At 52.9% G+C, this 19932-nt stretch overlaps 1 protein-coding gene across 3 annotated transcripts in view; it reads right to left on the bottom strand.

The window, feature by feature from the left end:
• Positions 1-17616, bottom strand: part of PAQR5 (progestin and adipoQ receptor family member 5) — a 93069-nt gene extending 75453 nt beyond the window's left edge. The window contains exon 1 of one of the 3 annotated variants that reach the window (XM_057723076.1): positions 17352-17616. In XM_057723076.1, the coding sequence (XP_057579059.1) occupies positions 17352-17375 (24 nt within the window). In that variant the 5' untranslated portion in view covers positions 17376-17616. The remainder of the gene's footprint in view (positions 1-17351) is intronic. The other 2 variants (XM_057723075.1, XM_057723073.1) reach the window with 2 other exon arrangements.
• Between the last annotated feature and the right edge of the window lie 2316 nt (positions 17617-19932).

Here is a 19932-nt window from a genome sequence, read left to right as displayed (position 1 = left end):
GAGTTGGTAATTGTTGAGGCCAGGCATGGAAGTTCATTATGCCGATCTCTCAATTTTTGTATGTTCTTAAAAGGAGACAGTCACAATGTAAAAAAAAAAAAAACCCCAAAAACGCTGAAATGTGAAATATGCCTTGAGTCCTCAGACATTGCACGGCAGTAGACAAAGCAAACTGCTGTTGCAAGAATAATTATTACCCTATTCACAGACGGTCCTAACATGTGGAACATCAACATGACAGCTTTGAAACTGATACAGGAAGCGTTGCATCAGAATCTCCATCTGAACAAGATAAAACTAAAGAACTTAAGGACAAACCGGAAACGCTTTAGAAACGAAAACTATGGCTCCTTATAAATAAGACTGCAGTCCCAGAAAAAAAAAAAAAAAAAGCCAAAAGGCCTCGTCAGCGGAAAATATTCGAAGCTATCTCACAAATATATCTTCTTACCATTCCCCAACTAGGGGAGAGTCAGGAAAAGCTTTTTCTAGAAAATTTTATAGAAAAAAAATACTTGTGATATAATGATACTGCCAACTTTGATTTTCAGATTCTGCTCTAAAAGGGATCAAATAATAGTTTATCTTCCACTTTTCGTGACTAGATTCTGTGTTTTTGAAGTGTGTAGATTTCAGTGTTTTGAATACTTCATTTTGGTTTATCTGCTAATATAGACCAGAATTACAAGGTCTGTTTTTATAAGTTTACAGTTACATGAGGTTCCAAGATGTTACACATTTTTTGTCTGTAAAATTATTAAATATTGGCTGTCACTGATTTAAAATTTTAAATACCTTCTTATAAAATACAAAGATGTACCTTAGTATTAGGTGACATACATAATAACACAGCCCTGGCTGTTTTACTCCAGGGTAACTCTTTCCACCCATTGTTGGAGCTGGACAGGTGGGTGCTGGGCATCTAGCCCAGTGTTTCTCAACTCTGGATGTACCTTAAAACGACCCAGGGAGTTTTAAAACATACTGATGCCTGGACCCATTACTCAGTTAAGCGAGGCCCTCCAAAGGTCAGGGAGAGAAAGAGGAGCCCAGGTGACTCTACAGCACCGCCAGGGTGAGACCACTGAGATTCTAGGCCCAGGTGAGAGCTGAGCTGGTCCACCACTGAGCCCTGGCGGATCAGGACCAGGGTGCCCAGGCTACACAGCTTGTTAGCCTCCAGGGTGGGTGCAGCAGGCAGATCCCTCCCCCAAGGTTGGGAAAGAGTGTGTCCCTGTCAGGGTGTTGGAAGGTGAACCAGGCCCTGACTGTTAGGGTTCGCCTCACCCCAACAGGAAATGTCAAGCTACCAGGGAAGGCATGATCATATTTCCACCCTCCTCCCATGCTGCTAATCTGATCAGAAACTTAAAGTCTGAGATAAGGCTGTCAGCCTATGAGACGGAGCCCAGAGCACAGGAGGAAGGAAAGCAGGGAGACCCAGTGAGGACTTGGGGCTGGGGGAGCACCTTCCCACATCCTATGGAAGCAGCCCTGGAAGCCTGAAGGAGCCCATACAGCCCCTGAGGGCAGAACCAAGACTGCTCCCCCACCAGATGGGAGCTTCTGGGAGGCAGGCATCAGCTCAAGCCACAGACGCAGTGTCCCCCAAAGAGGAAGGGCCGCTCCGTGGGCACGGAGCTGCCCAACTGGAAAATGTTCAGGTGGGGTCTGGGGTGCGGACTCTGGGGAGAGGGTGAAGTTAGAGGTAGAGGCAGGAACCTGGAGAACCACTTCAGCAGTAAGTCCCAAACCCAACCATGCATCCAAATAACTCAGGGGCTGTGAACACAGAACCAGCTGGGTGCGTCCATCTCACGCTTTTTCCATCAGCATCCCCGTTGGGGGAGCCTGGGAATCACCCCTTTGTCAAGGCTAAGTGGGGATCCCCTCGCACAGCCCAGGGAGGAAGCAACTGCCCTGAGCTTCTGGGATCAGTTACCTTCACGCAGCCCAGCATCCACTGTGCACTGAAGGAGTTTAGGTTCAAACCCACATCACTAGGGGAGCACGTGCTCCGAGCGGAACCATAAGGGAGCCACAGGAGGGAGAGAGACAGACTTCTCTGAGGGGCCACCTGCCTCCTGGACACACCCACCTGGGCGATTCCCAGGTGCCCCAGACACCACACATCCACGGGGAGGCATCATCCAACCACCGAATTACACCTTCGTACTTCATACCCGCCGCTCCCTCAGCTCCGAGATGCCTCTGCCCTCACTCCGTGTCTGCCTGGAAAATTCCACCTCATCCTTTAATGTCCATCCAAGCCCCACTTCATCAAGCTCCACTGCCCCTCGCCTGCCCCCTGCCCCTGGATCCTCAGCGCCTCCTTGCTGCACCTCAAGCTGTGTGGGTGCTCCGGGAGCACGTCCAACCCTGCTGTGCTCACTGCTGTGTCCGGAAACCAAGCACTGCACCTGACACGGTGGGGACCACTCAGAAAAGACCCGCCCAGTGGCCCCGAGGAGTCCAGAGAAGGGGCCCAGAGCAAGGTGTCCGAGCGGTCAGGGAAGGCTCCTGGAGGAGGCAGCGCTGGAGAGGGAGCCCTAATGGGGGGGGGGGGGGCACTTGCTTTGGCAGAGAGGACGGGAAGGGAGAGGAGCTTTACAACAAAGGCCCGGAGCAGGGAAGTGGGCTGGCTGTGAGCAGGGAGGCCTGCTGGTGTTGAATTCAGAGAGAGAGAGATATGGGAGGACAGCAGGGGGCAGGGAGGGGGGCACTTGGGGGTTCCCTGTGCCCCCCACCTCCTGGCCATCAAGCTCAGCAGGACCTCCCACCTCCCTCCCGCCTCAGATGATTTGCATCCTGAGAAGCTTTCCTGGGCAATCATTAACTCTGAGCTTTACCCACTGGGACTGGGGAGAATGATTTACTGACCGGCACGTGCCCAGACCTTCAGCGGTGACTAGAGGACACTGGGGGACAGAGAAGGACATGGGGCCCAGAGGGGGAAGGGGAAGGACACAGGGCCCATGTGACTTTACAAGTGGCCCCACAGCCAACGAGGGGCTCAGACCGGGCGGTGGAGGCGGGGAGATGCTCTGTAGCATACAATTATTCCCATCGGTGGTGAGTGAGTCTGGGCCCTGGAGTCAGGTGGACCTGGCTTTGAGTCCTGAGGTCTCTTTAGGCCTCGCTTTCCTCTTCTGTGAATGGGGATGATGGCATTGATTTGAAATCCCACTTACTGAGCACTTGGTCTATTCCAAGACCCTTATGGGCATTTTACACTCCACTGAATTTTCACAATCCACCTCCGGGTGGGCGCTTTTATAATCCCCAGAGTGACTACACCATTGGTCTGACTTGAGCATCAACAAGAGCCCGTGTGTAAGGCCTTGGTGCACAGTAGGTGTCCATAAACTCACCTGCCTGAATGACATTGTCATGATGGAGGATGCTTCTTGACTGGGCTGCCACAGGCTACAAGGGAGACCACAAAACAGATCCTCCTTCCTTCTCGCTAGGACAGTATTTTTCCTGCTAACCAAAGTCAGAGGCAAGACGTTTCACAATATTTGAATGCAGCGGTGGATTAAGAGCCAGGTGGCCGACGTGTGACACAAGCTCCTTATTTCAATATTATTAAGCGCAGGCTTTTTTTCGAGGGCTGAGGAAAAATGCATTATTCAAAACCCCATGAAGAATGAGAATCATGGTTGCCTTCAAATCAGCCCCCAAGAACGGGCAGCCGAAAGTCCGGAAGGTGTAAACAGTTCACCCCGCCCTGCCGGAGCCCCTGCTGCCAGGCCGCCTCCGAGGCTCCAGGCTGGCCCTGCGCCCCTGCCTGGCGGCCGGCCCGGAACCCGAGAGGGTCCCCCCGAGGCAGCAGCGTGGCAGCAGCGAGCAGCAGACCGTGGGTGCGGATTCCGGCTGTAGCTGCCCCGGCCACCCCTGCCTGCCCCCGAAAGCCCCAACTGTCGCTGGTGGTCGTGGACAGTGATCCACTCTGCCCAGGGGTGGGAAGCTAGGCCTCTGTATGAAAAGTGAGAAAGGAACAAATCATTTCCATGGTTAAAACGCCTCACCCCCAGCAATCCCACTGCTGGGCATATACCCTGAGAAAACCATAATCCAAAAAGAAACATGTACCACAATGTCCATTGTAGCACTATTCACAATAGCCAGGCCATGGAAGCAACCTCAATGCCCATGAACAGATGAATGGATAAAGAAGATGTGGCACATATATACAATGGAATGTTAGCCATAAAAAGGAATGAAATTGAGTTATTTGTAGTGAGGTGGATGGACCTAGAGTCTGTCATACAGAGTGAAGTAAGCCAGAAAGAGAACAAATACCGTATGCTAACTCATATACATGGAATCTAAAAAAATGGTACTGATGAACCCAGTGACAGGGCAAGAATAAAGATGCAGATGAAGAGAACAGACTTGAGGACATGGGGTGAGGGGCGAAGGGGAAGCTGGGGCAAAGTGAGAGAGTAGCATTAACATATATACAATACCAAATGTAAAATAGATAGCTAGTGGGAAGGTGCTGCATAATACAGGGAGATCAACTTGATGGGTGATGACTTAGAGGGCTGGGATAGGGAGGGTAGGAAGGAGTCATGGGAGGGAGGGGATATGGGGATATATGTGTAAATACAGCTGATTCACTTCGTTGTACAGCAAAAACTGGCACAACAGTGTAAAGCAATTATATTCCAATAAAGAGCTTAAAAAAACCAAAAAACAAAACCCCTCTCCCAATCATGTGTCCCCACATTGTCCCACAGAGCACTGTGAAGCAGGAAGTACCGTCAAGGTGGAAACACGCCTGGAGATCGATCCCTTTATTTCTTGGCCCAGGAATGTCGCACTGGACTGGCATCTGTGTAAGGAGGTGGGAAAATGGTCACCTCTGCAGTGTGAGTCAAGGGCCACCCTCCATACTGTAAGGCTAGAAATTTTACCATTAGAGATTCATTTCTTTGGGTCTTTAAGGAAGGCCTTGAGGAACATGCTGATACTTTGGGGAGAGGAGAGGTGTCCTGAGTACCAGAAATTATAGGAGGAATTTTTTTCCCTCTTACTTTTCATGCTGAGTCCCTGATCTTCCCTCCTGCACAAAGTAAATTCATTTCCACAGTAACTGGTGGCAGTTGGGGGATAAATCTGAGCAGGAGGGGTGGAGCTAAGGGGCAGAGAACCCAGCTGTGTATCATAAACAGTTTTGTGGGAAGAGAGCGCCGGGTAAGGAGTCAGAAGACATGGTCACAGCTGACTGCACTGCCCTGGAGGCCAGGGGACCCCCCAGGAGCTGCGTGATCTTCTGTGCCTCAGTTTCCACATCCCAGTGGAGATGGTGATACCCGCCCAGCACCAGGAGGCACTCGGGGAACTGTGCAAAGGCAAGGCTGGGCACCACCAGGCGTGCAAAACCTTCTGGCTCTCCCAAAGCAGGGATCATCTAACCCCCCAGAGACCCTGCCCAGCCTCTGTCCTCCTCACACCAGCAGGACACAGGAACTGATGCTGGGAGCCCAAACAAAGCCGCCTTGAATACAACAAGGCCCACTTCATCAGGACAGGTGTTTTCCCTTTGCACGTCAAATCTGAGCCCTTCAGACAAGGAGGGGCATGCACAGCAGGCCCCGGCTGGGGGGGTGGAGACCCAGGCAGAGGCTGCATCCCTTTCCCTCCCCATAACCTCCCTGGCCCACTGCCCACAAGAGCTTGACCGACGGACTTCATGTCCTCAGACTCCCCTTCTGTTCTTTTCAGGTTCAAAGGAAATCTGGAAGGTGGTAAGCAAAGACTTGATCATTAGAAGAAGCCTAAAAGGTACCTAAAGGACGAAACTGATGCTTCCAGAAGAGAAGCCAGGTGTAAAACCAGGGCCCAGAGATGTTGGCAGGCCTGCTCAGGAGCTGGTTCTTGGGTAAGTCCAGAAGCCCCCATCCTCACTAAGGGACAACGCAGAAGCAACATTCTAGCACCTGGGCATCTTCTGGACTCAGAGGAACTGTCCCTGAGAGGACGGTGAAGATTAAACCAAACCAGACCAAGAGGGAGGAGGGCGGAGGGCAACAGCCACTTTCCCTTCCTCCCAAATCCTCCCCCAACATTTGCTTAAGCCAAATGTTTCATCCTCCTTCACACAATTTCCCTTTTTAACTCGCTTACAACTTTTTTTAAACCATCATTCAGGTTCTAGGGAGGATGTGTACCAAAATCATCTAAGAAATAAACCACTGAAGGTCCATGTGTCAGAAGTGCCCCTCCTCCCACCACTGTGCCCTCCTCAAAGCTGCTGCTCTCCAGCTCCGTCTGTCACAAGAAAGGACCCCAGCGAGATGCATTACTGGGTCTTGATCTGGGGAAACACTTGTTTCCTGCCCTGAGGGCCACTGAAGGATGCTTGAGGGGACAATAGCTGCTCAGTTGGAAGCATTTTCAAAGCCTCACTGTCCCTCACAGAAGGGCAAGGTCACGGTCCATCCAGCCCACAGCCCCCCAAAGGCTCCCCTCCCAGCAGAGAGGCTGCAACACTGTTGACAGAGCCCATGGGGGCTGCCCATCTCCGGTCCCGTCTCCCGCCCCATCCCACCCCAGGCGACTCACCTGTTGCCCTCAGGGCAACTATTATGGGCCTCCTGCACCCCAGGGGGCCTGATACTCAACCTCCCCCGGGACACCTGGCCTCACCGGGCTCCTGCCCCTTCCTTCCCCTTCGAGGAGCCCCACTGTCTGCTCCAGCCCTTCCTCCTTCTAGAAGTTGTCTCTGCCAACCACAGCCCAGCTGGTTTCCCTTCATTCTCTGCACTGGCATCTGGGGCGATAGAGCATACTGGAGAATGCAGACACGGTATCTTTGCCAGGGAAGCAGAACAAACACAACAAACCTGCAAAACCCACAATGCCCAGCCCAGTTCAAAGTTCAGGGGAACTAGATAAACACTAGCTGGATATGAGGTTATTTCCCCACAAATTCCACTCTCAAAAAGGTAAATAGCTCTTGAGGCAACAATAAAAGAAAAATCACAAGGCAGCATGAGTGTGCCAAGTGTGTGCATGTGTTTGTGAACTTCCAGAGGATTTATTGACTTAGAGCACACAGGACTGGGAGGTAGGCCAGAACAGGCAAACCCTCCCCCAGTGCACGTGCGCGCACACACACACACCCACACTCACATGCACAAAGATTCTGTGTGATCTGAGGCACTGTGGACCAGGGCCCCCAGCTCCAATACCAACTGTTCTACCATTATTGCGCTATTGTCCATGTTTTGAAGACTTCTTGGTCTTCAAGAAGTCTTCTCTCAAATTCAATGCCACTAGAAGAACCAGCAGACAGGGATGGGCATCTGATCCTGGGGGAGGGAGGAGCTCTGGGGGGAGGAGGCAGTTTCCATGGGGGAGGCAGAAAGCACCAAGAGGGTGGGGGTGCTTGAGACAGGAGGGGAAGAGCTCCTCGGTGGAACAGGCAGAAGAGCGGGAGGAGGGTGCCGGGGCCGGGGTGGGTGGTAGCAAGTTGTGGGAGTGACGGCAGATAGTTGAGCTTATCCAGGGATAGGGTTTTGTTGACGTGACCTCAGAAAGCCAGAGCCGGGTTAGACTTATGTCATCTCTAGGTCTTTCATCATCCACAGCTCCGCAGCCCCACCCTGAACTCACAAAGGGAGTTAACACAAAGTCAGATGGTCCTGGGAACTTAAAACTGTCTCCAAGAAGCATCCCCAGGACCAGCCTGCATCTTTGACCCCACAGCTCCTTCCTTCCCCATACATGGTCAAGGTCACCTTTTCTTTGTACGTTTTCCTCCAGCCTCCCCGTTCTGATCACCCCTGCCGCCTCCCTGCTCTCCCCCGCTCCTCAGTTCCCTGTGCCCCCCCCAATGTGTACTCCTGCCCCTCCCACCATGAGGCATCTCCTGATCCCCAGCCACCTCCTCCAGGAAGTCTGCCCTGAGAGCCTGCCTATTTAACCACTCACACTGTGACAGCTCTGGGGCCTCACTGGGACCTGCGGCTGACTCACCTTCACACTCTGTCCTGTCCAAGGGTCCCTCTTGTCTTAACCTGCACCCATAGCATCCTAATTTACGGAGGTACCTGAATGGCACACGGAAAGGCTACGGACATTGAAAAAAGAATGTATTACTTACATTTCCCAAGAGAAGGGGACCCAGCACAGCACACAGGACCACAAGGGACGCGCCAGGCTTTGGTCAAGAGGCGAGGCAGGGGCGAGGGCAAGGCCTGAGGCCAGAGCCTCTGCTGGGGCTTCCACGGGAAAGGCAAGGCAGCTCGGCACTGGCTGGTCTGAGTAGTTCCAGCGGACTCTGGGGCGTCGGGCTGTCTCTAGTTATCTGGTTCCTGGCACTGGGTTGGTTTAGGGCAGGGGAAATATTGGCGTGTGACAGAGTGAGATAAGCATGGGATTCAGAGTATGGGGTCTGATGGCAGGGGAAATGTAAGCATGTTGGCCGTCAGCCTGGCCTGGTGATTAACGCGTGCCTGACAGACAAGCACACTATCTAAGGAAACACAGAACACCCATCCACTCACTTTCCCTCAGGGAGCTCAGGCCCCAGCGTTCATTAATCCGATCACTCTCTCGCTAACGCAGTGGTTCTCCTGCCTTCTAACTCTCTGATACCTGGTTACCACAGTCCCTGCCTAGACAAACGCAGCTATCTGCCTTGGCTCTTGAAACCTGCTGCCACCAGTCCCCCAGCACCAGCACCCGCCTCCCACCTGCTCTTCTGCCTGTCACACGGCAGAGGTGTTTCCATCCTGGTCCCAATCTGGAACCCACTGCAGTGCTTCCTCAGGGACCCCTGAGCCAGGGACATTCTCCCCCCTCCCCCGCCCCCAGCAAATCTCTCCCATCAGCATTAATAATTCTGAAAACAAAGCAACAACAGCAAAAAAACAAAAGCACAACAAACAAACAAAACTTCGTTGGTCAACTGGGGGAAAAATGCTTGTAATTTACATTCCAGACAAAAGACTAGTTTCCCTAATACACAAAGATAAAGATCACCACTAGTTCAATGAGAAAAGGGCCAACAACCTCATAGAAAATGAGCAAAACATATGAAGAGACAATTTATAGAAATGGAAATACACATGGCTCTTATGTCTATGAAAACATGTTTAACTTTATTCGTAGCAAGAAAAATGCAAATTAAAACTACATCAAGAAACTATTTTTGTCTTCCTGGACTTTCCTGGTGGCGCAAATAAATAAAATAAAAACTTATGGATGGGACTTCCCTGGTGGCACAGTGGTTAAGAATCTGCCTGCCAATGCAGGGGACACGGGTTTGAGGCCTGGCCTGGGAAGATCCCACATGCCAAAGAGCAACTAGGCCTGTGCGCTACAACTACTGAGCCTGAGCCCTACAGCTTGTGAGCCACAGAGCTTGTGAGCCACAACTATTTAGCCTGCATGCCACAACTTCTGAAGCCCACATGCCTAGAGCCCATGCTCTGCAAGAAGAGAAGCCACTGCAATGAGAAGCCCACGCACCACAATAAAGAGTAGCCCCTGCACACCACAATTACAGAAAGCCTGCAGCAACAAAGACCCAACTCAGCTAATAAATAAATAAATTTACTAAAAAAAAAAAGAAAAAGAAAAAGAAAAGAAAGAAAGAAACTATCTTTGTCTTCCAGATTGGCAGAAATCAGGAAGTTGGTAGCACTTTACGTCAGAGGGTGTAGAAAAATGAGCATCCTTGCACTCTGCTGGCAGGAGTGTACATTCTTATACATTCTATTGCAAGCAATCTGCTGATATTTTGCAAAATACAAATTACAAAAACCTTCTGACTCATCAATTCCGCTTCTAGGACTTTTTCCCACTTGCACCCAACACTGCAAAATGACTGAAGCAAAAGGGGATTCAGTAGGACATTGTGATGTCCCCAAACAGGAAATGTGGGGACAAATCTAAATAAATAACACGCCATCCATATTGTGGAACATTCTATAGCTGTAAAGGAGAATGAAGACGCTCTCCATGTACTGATCTAGAAGCTTCTCATGAGGGCTAAGTAGAAAAAGACCAAATCCTGGGTAGAAGAATGCATACAGTATTGCTACAATTTGGGGGGAAAGACCACGTATGCATTTACTGATCTGTGCACAAAATAGCTCTGGAAGAATATGTAAGAAACTGGTCAAATTGCCTCTGAGGAGGGGAGGGCACTGGGAGGCCAAGGGAGATGGGGGTGGAGACTTTTTTTCACAGTGAAATCTTCCCTCCCCAAACCCATGCACACTCCTGCCCACCATCCCCAACTGCCTACCTCACACCCTGGGTGGAGCTGACCAGACCCTCCTCTGGGCACTACAGTTACGGACTGACCTCTGTCCTCCCAGACGGAAGGCTTCTGCAGGCAGGGGGCTTGTCTGACTCCCCGCTCCTTCCCGAGCACCTAGAGCAGTCTCACGTCCTTCAGTGAGAACTACAAGAATGAATAACCCAAAACGATACCCCAAATTCCACCGCCTGTTGTGCTCAGAACTGTGATTTACTTCCGAGATTCATCAAAACAGTCCTCCCATTCCTGCAGAAGATAAATCGTCACCCTTCGCTTAAGCAACAAGGTCAGAAGGGGCTTCCGTGAATGGTTAATAAACAGCTAACTTGGGAGGAATAAACAAAATAAAACCAGGGCTGGGTCGGGGTAAGAGTGCACGGCCCTTGGGTCTAACACCGCCTGCTCCGCCTTCCCCCTCCTCTGCATGCTGGGTGGGCTGATTCACTTCCTGTGTCCCCTCCCAGGGCAGCAGGAGAGGGGACCATGGAGGAGCCAAGTCCTCAGGGCATGTAGAGATGATTAGTCACTGGCTGGAAGGCTGCTGACCTTAGTGCCTGGGCCAACCACAGGCCTGCTTCCCCCCCGCCCCCTACCTTCTTATGTAACCCAAGGTCTGGGAGGCAAAGAGACCTTGGCCTTGGCTCCCAGCAAGAAGCCAGTGGGCCCACATCCTTTCCTGTTCTCAGAGCTCATGTCCCACCCCACAAGCCCTTGGAGACCCCATGCACAGGCTCCTCGTTCACACACAGTCCACACTTCCAAAACAGGGGCTAAAACAGAAAAATGTCTTCCTGGTCCCAAGGGTAACCACTGAGAGGGTCTTCAGAGATCGTCTACCCCAGTGGTTCTCAACCAGAGATGATTCTGCCCCTCGTGGTCATTTGGCAATGTCTGGAGACGTTTTTGTCCGTCAAGAAAGAAGTGAGAGGTGGTGTTACCAGCATCTAGAGGGTAGAGGCCAGGGCTGCTGTCGAACACTCTACGATGCACAAGACAGCCCCGCAGCAAAGAAGCATCCGGTGCAAAATGTCAATAGTCTCTGATCTCAGCCAAGCTGTCTCTTCTATAGATGAGGAAACTGGGGCCCAGGAAGGGACAGGGCCAAAGTCATACTGTGAGTTAGATCATGTCAGAATTAGAATCCAGGGCTCCCCATCAGCCACACCAGCCTTCAGCTCCCAAGACTCCAGTGACCGACTCAAAGACCGGGGGTAAACTGGCTGAGTAGCCGACTTTGGGCCCCTGGGATCTAGATACCCATGATGGCTGAGCTCTGTGCCTCTGGCAGGCTCCAAATGCATCCCACCAAGGTCAGCCTGACCACCAGGCTCCCACATAATCAAAGAGGAAGACTGTCTTAAGGGGCTACAGTGTGTCCACACAAAATGCGCGTTTGAGGCTTAGGCAAAATTCACCACGCAAGTCCCCATAGAGCTCTCTGGGGGTGGTCCTGGCCTAGCATCAAGGACGGAAGAAAGGACAACTCTGTAAGATAAACCCTGGGTTAGAGGACAGGGCATGGGCAGAAATCACACCTGGGATCACTGCTTTGGGGAAACGCTGTCTTTTTTCCCAGCTGCCAAAAATGATTGTATCACTATCTCGCACCTGTTGACTCCTTGCTGCCATCCTGCACAACTGCAGAATAACACCTAGAGTCACCCTTATCCTTTTCCCCCAGGAACCAACATGATGTCTCCTACCATGGACCGGACACTAGGGCACAGGTCCAGGCATCAGCACTGATGACGCAACCCCATTGTTTATGAAGGACCGACTCACATCACGTCACAACAGGTGTACTTTTCCATCCACTGTTGCTGAAAGGCACCACACTTGTAGTGAAGGTGGTGATAAAGAGAAGGCAAGGGACAGGAATGCATAAGCTGTGTCTCAGGCCAGGGTCTCCCCTCTTCACAGGAAGAGAGCCCATAAGGAATGGTTGGGGGACGAGAAAGGGGGAAAGGAACTGCAGTGGCCTCAGACACGGGAGGGGTCACCATTACAGACTCATTTCTTCAGGCAAAGCATTACCATTGTTCCCTCCACCTGCCCTGCCGCCTTCCTCCCCAGTTTTCCCAACGTGCTGGTAAACTCCTACACATCCTTCAAGGCCCAACTTCTGGAGTCCCTCTCCCAACATCAATTCCAACTCTTAACTTGGCAAACCACAATACCAATGGGATTTGGGGGTCAATGACAGGGAAAACGCCAAAGTTCCCTATGGATCTAACGTGGGGGCCTGCACAAGAGCTGCTTCCCCTGTCTCCACGTGTGTGCCAACCACCCTGGCCTCCAGGCGCTCTGTCCTGTCTGTGTGGTCTACTGGGCTCACTGAGGCAACACGGCACGGAGGCTGAAGCTGCAGGGTCAGGAGCCAGACTAATTCTGGTGCCCCCTCCCTGCAAGTGTCATCTTCAGCAAAGTTATGCCACCTTTTTGAGGCTCAGTTTCCTCATGTGTAAAATGGAGATGATATAGTTTCGACCTCATGGGGTTGTTGTAAGGATTACCTAGTACAAGTAAAGTGTTTAGAACAGTGCCTGGCACGCAACTAGCAATTACTGGCTGCTTATTACTATTATTAAAAATGCAGGGACTTCCTAGGTGGCGCAGTGGGTAAGAATCACCTGCCAATGCAGGGGACACGGGTTCGATCCCTGCCCCAGGAAGATCCCACGTGCCGCAGAGCAACTAAGCCTGTGCGCCACAACAATTGAGCCTGTGCTCTAGAGCCCATGAGCCACAACTTTTGAGCCCAAGTGCCGCAACTACTGAAGCCCACACACCTAGAGCCCATGCTTCACAACAAGAGAAGCCACCACAATGAGGAGCCCATGAACCACAATGAAGAGTAGCCCCCACTTGCTGCAACTAGAAAAAGCCCATGTGCAGCAACGAAGACCCAATGCAGTCAATAAATAAATAAATTTAAAAAGATGTGGTACATATATACAATGGAATATTACTCAGCTGTAAAAAGGAACGAAATTGGGACATTTGTAGAGATATGGATGGACCTAGAGACTGTCATACAGAGTGAAGTGAGTCAGAAAGAGAAAAACAAATATCGTATATTAACACATATATGTGGAGTATAGAAAAATGGTACAAAACAACCGGTGTGCAAGGCAGAAATAGAGACACAGATGTAGAGAACAAACATATGGACACCAAGTAAGGAAAGTGGGGAGGGTTGGGAGGGAATGAATTGGGAGATTGGGATTGCCATATGTACATTACTAACAAGAAAAAAAAATCAAATTGTACACTTTAAATATATGCAGTTTATTGTAAAAAAAAAAAAAAAAGAAAGAAAGAAATGCAGCCCTGCTCCTCCAAGCAGCCAGGAAAGAAAGCAGTGTCTACATTCCCTGAGTATGAAGAAGAGAGATGCCTCCAGGGACCCCATCTCCTGTCTATGCTCCTGCAATAGCCTCTTCAGGAGGTCTTCTTGCCATCAGTGTCTTCCTCCAATCAACTCCACACGGCCTAGAGTCTTCCCTCAGAACACAGACAAAACTCCTTTGCAAAAACAACAGTGGCCGGAAGAATGATGGAGCTGGGGGGCTGGGAGGGAGGGAGGTTGAAGTTGATGGGTGTTTGTGGATGTGTGGTTGTGTCGCCCATATTTCCTATCCCATAGAAAGATCCGGCTTCTACCCCCGCCCACACACACCCAAGCTTCTCCATCCTGCTTGTCCCGACACAGTGTCTCAGAAATTCAAGCTCTTGGGGCCTCCAGAAAATCATTCACCAGATTCCTCAGTGAGACCTCCGAGCCCCGTGCCTAGCCCCGTCCTCTCCCCCGTGCCTAGCCCCGTCCTCTCCCCCGTGCCTTGGGCAGAATAATGTCCTCACTCTTCCTAGCCCACACGTCTGGTTACATCTTCTCAGGCTGGTTTGTGATCCTTGGCCCAGCAGATGTGAAGCTCCACCTCTTTCCCCAGGGCCGCCGGGGACTTGGCTTTGGTCTGCCTGGGTTCTCCAGTGCCCCAGGGAATTTGAAAAGGCTGCCTAGAGAGGGCACTGTTTTTACCACTAACAGAGGCACCGCCCACCTTTGGAGAGCAGCATTAGGAGGAGTCTTTTGGGGGTGGGGGTCTGTTGGGCGTGCTGCCCCCCACCCGCCGGCTCCCTCAAATCACTCTAAGTGGATGGTGATCTTTTCAGCCAGGAGCCGCCCCTCTGAGTGACTGGAGGCAGCTGGCCTGAAGGTCCTTGCCAAGGCGGCTCCTAAGCCCCCCTCGCACGTGGTGCTGGCGACAGAGACCCAGCTTAGAATTAACTCGAGTCCCACCAAGAAAAGCTCCAGCTCTGCTTTCAAGAGGTCACTCCTCATCTCTGGGCCTCAGTCTCCCCAACTGTACAATGAGGAAGGGCGACCTGGACATGTTCATTTATTCAATGCATGTTAACTAAGCACCCACTGCACACCAGGCACTGCTCTGACTCCTGGGAATAGAGTAGAACAAAACAGACCAAAAGCTCTGCCCTCAGGGAGCTGATACTCTAACAGGGAAGACAGCCAATAAACAAGATTCTTAAAGTGAAATATACAGCATGTTAGACGCTGATAAGAGCTAGGGAAAGTAAAGCAAAGAAAGAGTGTCAGGATACGACCTCTCAGGCTTATTTCAGCTGACATACTCTGGGTCTAAAGCTCTTACTCCACTGGGTTTTTAAGAGCCAGGAACTAGCAGTAGGAAGCTGGGCAGGCTCTACGTGTGCAGGAACCACTGGGGTGGAAAAAGGCAGGGGGCTGGGGGATGTGCAAGGGCTTGAATCTCAGCTATGTTCTCAGTGGCCTCCTCCAAGGAGCAGAACTGGCCAACTCTGGGTATCCTGGGCTGTCCTCAGGCCAAAGCAGACACCACGTCCACTAAGGAGACCAAGGTTATAGGGTTCCTGGCAGAGCCTCAAAAGTCTTCAGGGCACTGCCATGGAAAGTTTGTTATGCCCTGCCTTCCCACTCGATCCTGGCCTTGGATCTCAAACACCTCCTGTCCCTCCGAGACCCTCCCCTGTATTGCAGAGTATCCCCTCTCCTTACATGGGGCAGGGGAGGGATTTTTCACCAATTTCAGCAATTTCATTTCCTCTAAAGGATTATTTTTGATCACTAAATACTTCCTGTGAACCTACTGTGTGCTCATGATGAGGAGAGCTCTCAGAGGGATACCAAGATGTGTGATCACTTCCCAGGACGAATTTACAGCCCACCTGGGGAGGTCAGGCTAACAAACACATGAGGAAATAATCATCTCTCACAGTTTGCTTTGCACCTTACAGAGCCCTTTGGACCACACGCTCCTGCATAAAGCCATGCAGATTCTATTGTCCCCATTTTACAGATGAGGAAATTAAGGCTCAGAAAAGCAAGTCCTCTTCCCTGAACCCATGGTTGCCCCCATGGAATGGTAAGGAGAGGAAAGAGGCAATGAAGGTTAGCATTTCCAAATAAGATTTCCTGGAGAGATGGGTAAGACTTTAGTGTCAATGGGCCAAGTGTCCTCTGCCTCCAACCTAGAGCAGGGCCAAGTGGGGCATGCAGTCCACTTCCCGCTGCTTCTATTAGCCTCACGAGAAGTGGATGGGAGGTGAAATGAAAGCCTGGCTGTCTAGAAAGGCACATGGGATTATGGACATGCTCACTGCCTTAAAAACCAAGTTGGGTAAGGATTTCAAGGATCCTCCGTGATGGCATTGGGCACCTTTCCAGTCTGACTTTTCAGAACGCCCTTTCTGTTCACCAAGGGCAAAGATCTGTCAACTGGAAAAGAGTCTCTGCTATTTCAGGTTAATTCATTCCATTCTTGTGGGGCACCTTCCGCATGCCAGGTACTATGGCTACAGCCGTGAACAAAACAGGTCCTCGCCTCCTGCAGACCTCCTAGCGTAGCAAGGAGCTGGCCCTCTCTTGGAGGAGCTTCCTGGCCAGATTTTATTTTCTTCTTGGAGGTGCACTCTCTGGGCCTCCCCCTTTCAAGGGAAAAACCTCAAAGGAGGGAGACAAGAAATGAACCCCTGCTGATCAGGGGCCCAGAGAAATGGAGAACCAACCCTCTGACTGTGGGTTGTGGTCCAGGTCCACCACCTTTCTCCAGCAAGTTACTTAACCTCTTGGAGCCTCCTTTTTCGCTCATCTGACAACGGAATAAGATCTACTACATCCTTGGTTAATTGGGGAAGGGGTGTGGATGCATTCAGGGAGGGGTCCATGTGAGTGCTGGTAGCTCTTCTCTGATTCTCTGACCTCCCCGCCTGTTCTCTCTGCTTCTGCGTGGTTAGGACCATCTTTCATCCCCTTCCCTACACACACACACAGCCGAGCCCTCCTCGCAGCCTAGGCAGGAGGAAGCCCATTTTGTTCAAATCGTCAAGGGTTATAGAGCTCGCTCTAGATCCCTGCCTCTTCCCATCCTCTCTTTGGAGCTCAAATTGAGCAGTGCTGGGGGAGCCGAGGATGCCCCGCCGGGCTGTGACCTGCGGGAGACAAGACAGAAGCCCGGAACTCCCCGTGGCTGGGCACCCACTTCAACGGGGCCTAGACGGCGCCCCCCGCCGCCCCCAACCTGGCAGAGGGCAGCCCCCTCACCCGCACCCTGTCTGGTTCTGCCCAGTCTCCAATCGTACATCTTGCCCCGGGGGAGGCGGGAAGCACAAACGTAAACATCCCTAAGAAACCGCCAACTCGGCCGTCCCCATCTAAGGATATTTTTTTTTTTAAAGGAATTGAGGCACAAGGGGGAGGGAAACAAACGCTCGGAAGAGTGAGAGATGGGAAAAGCGAGAAGGCAAACTTTCAACCGATCTCAGCGGAGACCCGGTGCACCGGCAGCAGCCGCCCCACCTTCGCATCTGCTCCTGGGCGGAGGGCGTGGGGGCCAAAGCGGCTGCATTTCACCGCTGCCCGGTGCACGGCCGTCCGGGAGCAAACTTTCCAAGAGCCGCTCGAGGGGGCGGCTGGCGGGCTCCGGGGAGCCCGGGGGGCGGCCGCCGAGGCGGGGTGCGCGTAGACGGGGAGGCGGGAGGACGCGCGCCGTGGGGGAGTCCCGCCCTCCGTTACCTGGGTTCCGAGGGTCCCGGGCATCCGGCCGCGAGGGCGCAGGGGCGCAGCACAAGCAGGAGGAGCCCCGCACTCTCCTCCCCGCCGCGTCGGGCACGGGACCGCGGGCGCCGCACCTGGCGGGGCAGTCGGCGAGCCTCCCCGCGGGCCCCGCCCACCCCTCCTGCGCGGGGCGGGGCGGGGCGGGGCCGGGCGGGGCGGGGCGGGGCGGGGGAGGAGCCGAGGCAGGGCACCGCTCCCATCGCCGGGCCTGCACCTCGCAGCGTGCCTTCCACGCCGGCCTGCGTGGCCTCTAAAGGTCTCCCCTCTACTCTCCAGCCTGAGGTGCGAGCCAAGCCCGGCCCCAGGTGGCGTCGGGGGTGTTCATAGGCCCCCTCTCCCCCGCACCTTCCACCCGCTTCACGCCCACCGCCACTTTCAGGGGCACAGGCCCGGGAGCCCCGAGGCCTCCTGGAGGGCAGGGCCACTGAGCGTGCCCTTCACAAGAATGCATGGGGTGGAGCACAGGGAAAAAACAACTGGGCACCCGCAGCCCCACCCCACCATGTCCCCTTCCCCGTGGGAGAGGCTCCTGGCCGCTCTGGGCCCCTGTCAGTTCCACCCAGCTGTCTTGGGAGTGCCCCAGCAGGGGGGTGCTTTGCCACCCTCACCCTTTCCCCAGGCCTCCATTTCCCAGGTCTGGAAGGTGCTGGGCCTGGACCTCTGCCGCACACGGTGATGAGAGTCAAAGGGACACAGAGGGCAAAGAAAAAACATTCCCATCCTCCCCACAACCACCACCACCACCCAGACTCTGTGGCTACTCCAGGTGCTGAAGGAACAGGTTGCAGCTACTTCCTGCCCTCACCCCTCCCCCTCCCCGAGGAACTCCGGGAAATCCACTGGTTGGAGAAAACCCGCAGGCTGAGGGAGAGGTGCATCCTGCTGCGGCCCCAGGCCCTCTGAACTCCTCCTGCTCCCTGCCTGGGCTTGTTTGCTAGGTGTGCAGGCAGCGGCAGGAGCCCTGGATCTGGAGTCCAGAGACCTGGGCTCTAGCTTGCATTTAGCTCTGTAACCTGGGGCCAATCTCTGTCCCTCTCTGAGCCTCCCTTTCCCCATGTGCAGTGAGTGGGTTGCAGTCGATGATCTCTAAAGCCCTTTTCATGGGTCCTCAATCATGCTATCGAGCATGTGACTTATTAGGTTTTCCTGTGGCTACATATCTTGTTAAGGGGTGTGTGTGTGCATGTACGCGCGTGCACACACGTGCCCCTCAATCTAGACTAGCTTGTCCTCTCAGACTTAAGTTCTTGAAGGGACAGTGATGTGGCTGTACAAACAGGTAGGCAGTCATCCTGTGCAAACCGGAGCTTGACAAAGAGCCAGTCCCAGCTCGTGCTGGATGCAGAGGGACCTCGCACGGGTCCCGCCTTAACAACCCCTGCTTTGCCTTCCCAAGGGTATCAGGGGACTAGATGAGACATGAAGCTCTTTGAAGGGGGAAGGCAAAGGGTGTGTGCTTTCCTGTGATGCTCATGGCAGTGATGGGCTTCGGAGACACAATGAGGCATGAGGTGTTCGAAGCCTGGAACTGGCCTTGTCCCCACCGTGTAGACACTGCAGCAGGCACAGGCACTGCCCCCGCCCCCCCAAGCCACACACAGACACCCGGAAGGGTGAACAGAGATGCATTGCCCCACCAGACTCCAGCTCCCTGCAGGCCTCTGGGTATGCGGCTTGGGAAACTAAAGAGGGAAGATTAAGAGTCTCCCTCCCATAAAGGGAGATGGTCAGTGGGCTTCTGATTCATTGATCAGCATGGCTTGGCCAAACACCTGGTCAGCAGGTGCCACACAGACCCACCTCTGCTGTTGGGGAGATTAAGGTCTAGCTGAATGATTACCGGGAGCCCTTTGGAGAAGGATGTGGAGGATGGAGAGACTCTTGCAGATGGTGAGACCCAGGGCGGACAGAGCGCGGGGTGGGGGTGGGGGGTAGAGGTCTTCTGGAGCATTTAGGAAATATTAGATTCAAATCGCCCATTTCATATGACCTGCCCAATGTCACACAGCAATGAGTTAGCAGAGCTGGAACTTGAACCAGGACATTAGGACTCTGTACTGGGTTTGGGCTGCCAGTGCAGCCCAAGGAAATGGGCAGCTCGGGAAGGACAGGGATGTGTACCAGTGCCTGGGATGAGCATTTGAGCTGGGAAGAGGAGCTGAGTCAAGGTGCAGAGGTGGGGACGAGCAGAGGGGAGGGCCTGGGAAGCCAGGCTGGGAATTGCAGACCTTGGAGGATTTTGAGGGCACACCAGTTGGGGAGATATGAGCATGGGATGTTCCTGGAGAGACACAGGCCCTAAATATCCAATGAGGCAGCCGGCAACATGTCAGGAAGGCAGTTAGGGAACACAAAAGAGCACCAGGAGGGAATTCCCTGGTGGTCCAGTGGTTAAGACTCTGTGCTTTCACTGCCAAGGGCCCATGCGGCTTGTGGAACTAAGATCCCACAAGCTGCATCTTGCAGCCAAACAAACAAAAAAAAGCATCAGGAATCAGGCAGACTGCATTCAAGTGGCCCTAAGCAGCTGCTTCTCTTC

This window comes from Hippopotamus amphibius, chromosome 2 (assembly GCF_030028045.1).
Source record: "Hippopotamus amphibius kiboko isolate mHipAmp2 chromosome 2, mHipAmp2.hap2, whole genome shotgun sequence".
NCBI lineage: Eukaryota > Metazoa > Chordata > Mammalia > Artiodactyla > Hippopotamidae > Hippopotamus > Hippopotamus amphibius.
Note: the sequence above shows the minus strand (reverse complement) of the source record. Positions and strands in the feature narration are given on the sequence as shown.